At 42.3% G+C, this 7107-nt stretch overlaps 1 protein-coding gene across 1 annotated transcript; it reads left to right on the top strand.

The window, feature by feature from the left end:
- The first annotated feature begins 819 nt into the window (after positions 1 to 819).
- Positions 820 to 6857, top strand: LOC311147655 (rho-related GTP-binding protein RhoA-B-like). Its single transcript, XM_084184393.1, has 5 exons — positions 820 to 1110; positions 3029 to 3186; positions 4324 to 4444; positions 4700 to 4830; positions 6036 to 6857. Exons 2-5 carry the CDS (start codon positions 3031 to 3033, stop codon positions 6207 to 6209), a joined length of 582 nt encoding a protein of 193 aa, XP_084040519.1. The 5' UTR covers positions 820 to 1110; positions 3029 to 3030; the 3' UTR covers positions 6210 to 6857.
- The last annotated feature ends 250 nt before the right edge of the window (positions 6858 to 7107 follow it).

The raw sequence follows: 7107 nt of genomic DNA, 5'->3' as shown, positions 1-7107 counted from the left end.
TCGTACAAGGATATTTTGTCAGGCCAAGCAATTGGGCACATGTCAAGGCTGGCCTTAGGCTGATTTAAATGTGAAAAGGTGCAGCTATTACCATCACCGTTAGGTTAATCTAGGTCGTTAACAGGTATGCCAGTACATCACTGTTTACATTGTGTCTTTGTCTTTGTTTAGACTTTATTTCACACAGAGCAAGCAAAAAAAAAACTGATATTCAACACAACAACAGTACATTCATTTATTGTTTTGGAATTAGTATAACATGCAGGACTAAAATAATATGTCTACAACACAGCGCCCCTCCAAAACTAACCATATTTGGTTATACCCTACTTTTACATTTTAGTCATTTAGCAGACGCTCTTATCCAGAGCGACTTACAGTTAGTGAGTGCATACATTTTCATACTGGCCCCCCGTGGGAAAGGAACCCACAACCCTGGCGTTGCAAGCGCCATGCTCTACCAACTGAGCTACAGGGGAGTGCTGAGTATTTCCCACCCCACCTTAGCTGAGACAGGTAAAAAAAAGTTATCTACAGCCCAATGTTGTCAACATATCTCTACCAGTGTCAACATTATATATTTTTCATTATTGGTTAAAAAATTAAATATCTTAAATTACTTATTGCATTTTCTTGCTGGCACAATAAAGGTGGCCATTGATTAAAAAAAATTTATATCGTTTGAATTAGTTATCCATATTGCAATGTTTAGAAATATGGGCTTTTACTTTGAAGGTTTAGATATTACCATACAATCCTGACGTCATTGTTTGTGCTGCTGGCAGAATACTATTCACTCCTTGGGTCCTTTCTTGCATCCTATTTGGTGTGGAAATGTTTCTGAATACACTTAGCTAGCTTTTATATCAACAACCCCAAAAAACTGTTGGATGCTCATCGAAACCGACACTCAAACGGAGAGACGTATAGGCAGAAATACTTTACTCATGCAACGTGCACGCGCAGGCGTGGCTCACGCTCGTTTCCGCCACCCCTCCCCCTAGCCCTTTCGCGTACACGCGAAGTAATTCATTGTATCGGATTGAAACGAGGGTTATCGACGAAGTACCACTGCCCTGTGAAAACGACTTCTAGCCATCTAAACAACAGGTAAAACTAATTTCGAAACACTTATCGCAATAAAAGTTTAATATGACAACATTGGTGGAGTGTAATTGTAGGATACATTGTTAGAAAGTTGTCCCTTACCGTCGTCTGTCTAGCTTTTCTAATCGAGCCGAGGACGTCCTCGATAGCTTCCGCACTGACAGCCAACTGGTTAGTTATCCAACACTGTTGACAAATAAGCTCCATTGTTTTGTCACAAAGTTTTTATCCTAAAATTAATTGAATCGCCGAATCTCGCCCATGTAACTAACGTATCCCCACAAGGTAACTTGGTACAGTAGCAAGTCAGTATTTGAAACAAACCGGCGTGTCAGTTTGTTGCGAGGTAACGTAACAATTACGTTAGCTAATTCACTTGACCAAGCTAGCCAACATCTAACGTTATCGATCATCAACACGACCATATTCTGACCAATTAACGGTTTTCTTCCAAGTAGTTACTACTGTAGTTACTGTTTTTTTTTTTACTTTTACGTGCAATCCTGGAAGCAGGTTCTAACTAGCTAGCTACGGTAGCTACTCTTTTTAGCTAGCTAACTGTTACCTATCAAACACCATTTGTTTAGATCTGATTGGGTGGCTCAGCTCGGCCCATGAATTGCCAGTATTAACGTTAGTCTCTTTGTTCTAAATAACTAGCTAGTTTTGACAATTTTTTACTTCTGTGACCAGACGCTGTTTAGCTGGTGGTGAGCTGAAGTTAGTTTTTTTTTAATGGGGCCGACCTTATTACTGCGGACAGCAGCGATCTGTTGATGTCTTGACGCCATCTTACTGAACATTTTAATGACCCAACCTATAGGCAAATGTACTTAGCTATAGTATCTAGCTACTTAAATGCTTGTCCATCCTAAATAGTCGGAATTGATGTCTGGTCAGCCAATAAACTAAAATCTGCATGACGGTGTCGTATTCTGTCCTGTATGTGAGGAACTTCATTGCACTGCTCTTGTGGTTAATAGGGACATCACACCAATTATCACTAGGATACTGCGTGACATAAATACCCCTCGATCACACCAATAGTGTTAATGCGCAAAATGGTAGCTAGGCAGCATCATCTGGATATGGGTGCAACAAAAGTTCAACATTCACCGTCTGCTACCATTTCTGTCAAGCCATCTTTTGACTACCAACCCTGTGGACACCATGCCGTGGTAGAAGCTAACGCCTCGGTCATTGAGTTTTGGTACACCAGAAGTAAATTAATTTCCAATGGAACACTGCATGGCTAATTGCATTGCAGAGGCATTTGCAGTGCGTTCTGTGTGGTACATACGTTGGACATGTGTGGTCCGGTCGGACACACGTCCCTCACGACCCACACATGTCCCTCAGTCTAAAATACATTGGACATGTTTTCCATTCATTGTGGGTCCTGACTTGTTATCATAACATTCAACAACTAGTTTAACCTGAGCAGCAATCCAATAACTAAATGGATGGCATCATTCTCTCTCCCTCCTCTTTGTTGTCAAATTCCTTGCCCACATATTTACATGAGGAAACTCACTTAACGGTTTTTGGTGAGGATTACCAGCGTCAGATGTAGGATATACACCACATCTGCAGTTTGTTCTGGATCAACAGCCTGGTTGGTTAACATTGGTTGTTGATCTCTGCACAGGCAGGGAATGGTAGGACACTGATAGACTTACCCAGTCTGTTTTAATATAAAAGTAAACTATCCCTTAACCTCTGCTGGTGCTGAAGGCCAGTGTTTTTCCCCAATATGCCCCACTGGGGGGAAATCATTCAAGGATACAAGTTTGGCTGTGTTGAAGTGTCGAGTCAATCATCACACTGATCCTATGGGGCCACAAACGTTATGAAAACCTGTTCAATATGAGGCTGTTGTCTTGCTTGTGTTTCTTCATGCATCTTACTTCCCTTTTCTCAGGCATGGCGGCTATTCGTAAGAAGCTGGTGATCGTGGGAGATGGTGCTTGTGGGAAGACCTGTCTGTTGATAGTCTTCAGTAAAGACCAGTTCCCCGAGGTCTACGTACCCACTGTCTTTGAGAACTATGTGGCTGACATCGAGGTGGACAGCAAGCAGGTAATGCATACAGACGCAACATACACACTGTCTATTTCTCAGTTGAAGGTGTAAACCAGGTTAGGTGAAATACATAGGCCTAATTGCTAGTAGGTTTTGAAGGTGGCTTCAGTGTTGGTGTGTTCAAGGGTGGCATTGCTGGTATCGGCTGGTTGAGATTGAGCTGGATTTATCTGTAGCTATAGAGGCAGACGGGTATAATGGCACGGCACATGTTTATTCAGTTGACCAAGTAATATAAACATATTAGGCGCAGCATATGCTACTGAATAATGTAATGAATATGTAATCTAAAGTTGTAATGTACGACCGTATGGCGCTTTATTAGATAGAGGTCCGAGGGGGTTATAAACCCACGTGTCCTGTCCTCAATATGGTTCGACTAGAAATCTGGGACATCTAGCCTAGTTTTTATTGGCTAAATGAATTCTACTTCATGTGCCATACTTGTCGAAGTGTCTTGCTCTAATTTGCTTTCCCCACTTGCCCTTCTTGGTTGTGAGTTTTATTTTTTCCCTTTAGTGTCAGAGTTATGAATGCCTTCATGAAATGTTCAGTTATCCATGTTCAAAGAGTTTTGTGTTTTTCTGACATCCTCCTCTATTCATTAGTCATTGAAGTTGACCTACCCCCAAAACCAATATCCATTTATCCTGATTTTCCAAACAATGTGCTGTGGGTTCATGAAAGTCTGCAGTATGCAGACATCATTAACTGTTGAATTTACATTTACGTTATGTTTATATAGATGGTATATGTATGATTTATTTCTGTTGCCGTGGGTTTACTGATAAACCCAGTCACTAGAACACTAACAGCTGCCATACACTTGCCACTTTGAGCAAATGTTTTTTGGGAGGTAATAGGGCAGCACCATGTTCTTGCTCAGCAGGCACTAAACAGGAAATATTTTTTTAATGGAAAACTGAAATGGGCAGTCTTTGAAGATGAATGATAGATATATTGGATTCGGGTAGTACGCCCCCGGTTTCAAAACAAGGTCACGATTTGATACATATTGCAGTTCTATATGTATAGCAAGTCCATAAAGTATCACAATCCTCAACTGTATAGAGATTTTTTTTGCACGTCTGGCCCTATGTGGATTAACAGTGGTGGTTGTCTACTCTGTACTAGGTGGAGCTGGCTCTGTGGGATACAGCTGGCCAAGAGGACTACGACAGGCTTCGCCCCCTCTCCTACCCCGATACTGACGTCATCCTCATGTGCTTCTCCATTGATAGCCCAGACAGTTTGGGTGAGCTCACACGCACTCAGACTTGCTCTCTGTCTTACCATCATCAGCACACAGTTTCTTTTTATGTCCGTTGCCATTACGGGAATGTAGGTGGTTTGTTCAGCCCATACTGGCTAGTGAAGTACTCACTCACACAAGCATAAGACAGCAATAGCTCTTCTCTCCAACCCTCTGTACACTACCTACAGCTGGCCTAACGTACTGGGGCATTGGTGTGTGTGCCTGTATGACCCCCAACCTTTTGCTCTTTTACAGAGAACATTCCAGAGAAATGGACTCCCGAGGTCAAACACTTCTGTCCCAATGTTCCCATCATCCTCGTAGGCAACAAGAAGGACCTGCGCAATGATGAACACACACGCCGCGAGCTGGCCAAGATGAAACAGGTACGTAGAAATAACACCAATATTTCCCCTCTCCACCAACTTCTCAGATGGAAAAACAAACCGGGTTGAGAAATAAAGTGCCGCGTTGGCTACAAAGGTTTTGGGAAACTCACTCTAGGCCTAGACCAGGGATAGGCAATTTTGATGGGGGTGGGGGGACACAAAAAATCTGAACTCCTCACGGGGGACCACAGTTGCTCGGGGTTCTGCATACCCACATCCATTCCCCCAACATTGTGAGCAAAACATTTTAGTGGCCCCCCTCTTGACAGCGGAGAGAAATGGTTGATGTTTTGGAGTTAATTTCATGCAATTCTACACATTTTGTCATGGAGTATAGAGAAAAATGTTAGTTTTAAAGCAAGTTTGCTGCAATTGTACACTTTGCCATAGGGCGAAGAGACGATTTAGCGATTTTATAACACATTTAATTTATTCTACTCATTTTGCCATGAGGTGAAGAGGAACATGATCGGTTAGAGCCAATTTCCTGCAATTCTACACATTTTGCTACAGGGTGGAGAGAAATGTTTGCAGTTTTTTATATTATATCTGAGTGAGACTTACTAAAAAAAATCTATGGGCCCCCCGGCAATGTTCCCTCAACATTTTTCCCATACGGACCAAATTTCATGTCTGCTGAGTGCAAACTTGAACGTTGTGAAAATTCTGTGCAACTTCCAGTGCATGTTTACTGTGAACATTGAGGCTGTACCCGCTTTAAGTTTTAAGTTGCCAAGTAGGCTACTGTGGCTATTTGATCATAATCTAGGCCTACCAGAGTTGCCTACCATCAAAAACAATAGAAAAAATGCATCCCATAACATTTTAACATGGAAATAGCTGTTCTATCATTCAGCCTACAGTAGCAGCCAATTTGTGGTGTTCAATGTAGGCCTACATTCCATGAAACATTTGGAAAAAATTTGCAGGGCTTGACATTAACCTGTTTATCCACTTGTCCTTCAGACAAGGAGGTGACTCAAAATGTTGTTTGATGCAAGAAACCACTTTACAAAATAAAATGCATTATTATTCCCATACCATTATTACAGAGAATCAGACAATTGATACGAGGGCCTTAAAAAGGGCCCGCCAGTTGCCCATCCCTGGCATTTACCATTCAACTGTATCTATCACTCTTTCCCCATTTATATGGTCAGTGTATTCGTTGTCCTGACAGTCTCTCTTAACTCTCTCTGTAGGAGCCAGTGAAGCCAGAGGAGGGCCGTGACATGGCCAACAGGATTGGAGCGTACGGCTACATGGAGTGCTCAGCCAAGTCGAAGGATGGCGTACGAGATGTGTTTGAGATGGCCACCAGGGCGGCACTACAGGCCCGGAGGGGCAAGAAGAGCAATAAATGTCTCCTGCTGTAGACTGCATGACAGGACCCTACCCCTGTACCAGGGGCTCTGGCAAGTGTGTGGTCGGAGAAGCACCCGTTTACATCCCACCTGACCCCTCCTCCGCCCCCTCACACTCGCCGGCCGCTGGAGCTTGTCTCCTTGCTTTGGGAGATGATCCCTGAACGTAGATTTTTGTAATTTTTTTTTTTTTTTTTTAACTCATCTTATTTTTTAAAAGTAATGGAAAACATTTATCAGTATTTACGGTGAGGGGAGAACCCGGGACTGCTTTTTGTTTAAAACGCTTTACCTTGAAATCTTTCACCTTCCAAATGCTGTCGTTGGGCCGGTCGGAGAAGGGCTGGCCTCTGGACTGCCAGTCAAGTGCTCTGCCTGTCTGGACTCCGTGTTGGCTGCTTTCAGTTTGTTTGTTTGGAACACAAACAGGGCTAATAACTGCTTTAAATTGTAGTCTCTGTTATGTACAAATCATTTTTAGTTTTTGGATGTGAAACCCTAAAGTAAGTGTTGAAACAAATAAACAGGAAAACATGGTGTATGCAAATCTGTAAATATAAGGCGTGGGTATATTCATATGTACACTTACATGACTGGAAACTGTATTTTTAAACTAGCCTTCGTTACATTGTGTAATAAATTACATTCTTTAACACATTTCCTTTTTTGTGGTGTGGGAATTGAATGACTGCACTGGAGTGAGGATGTTTTTCTGAGATCTTAAAGGTTGAGAACTACCTGACAACAATCTAATTTATTTTACAAAGCCCTTTTTAGATCAGAAGTTGTTACAAAATGCTTAACAGATACCCAGCCTAAACCCCAAAGAGCAAGCAATGCAGAAGCACAGTGGCCAGGAAAAAAAAACCTAGAAGGAAGAAACATAGTGTACCCGGGCTCAGTGGTGACC

Source organism: Coregonus lavaretus (genome assembly GCF_964263955.1).
Source record: "Coregonus lavaretus genome assembly, chromosome: 20".
NCBI classification, from domain to species: domain Eukaryota; kingdom Metazoa; phylum Chordata; class Actinopteri; order Salmoniformes; family Salmonidae; genus Coregonus; species Coregonus lavaretus.
Note: the sequence above shows the minus strand (reverse complement) of the source record. Positions and strands in the feature narration are given on the sequence as shown.

Bases quoted from the DNA above. Each gene is read 5' to 3' on its own strand.
- LOC311147655 (XM_084184393.1), top strand. From the start codon at position 3,031: ATGGCGGCTATTCGTAAGAAGCTGGTGATCGTGGGAGATGGTGCTTGT. The intron at 3,187-4,323 runs GTAATGCATACA...ACTCTGTACTAG, and splicing joins TCGAGGTGGACAGCAAGCAG to GTGGAGCTGGCTCTGTGGGA. The intron at 4,831-6,035 runs GTACGTAGAAAT...CTCTCTCTGTAG, and splicing joins AGCTGGCCAAGATGAAACAG to GAGCCAGTGAAGCCAGAGGA.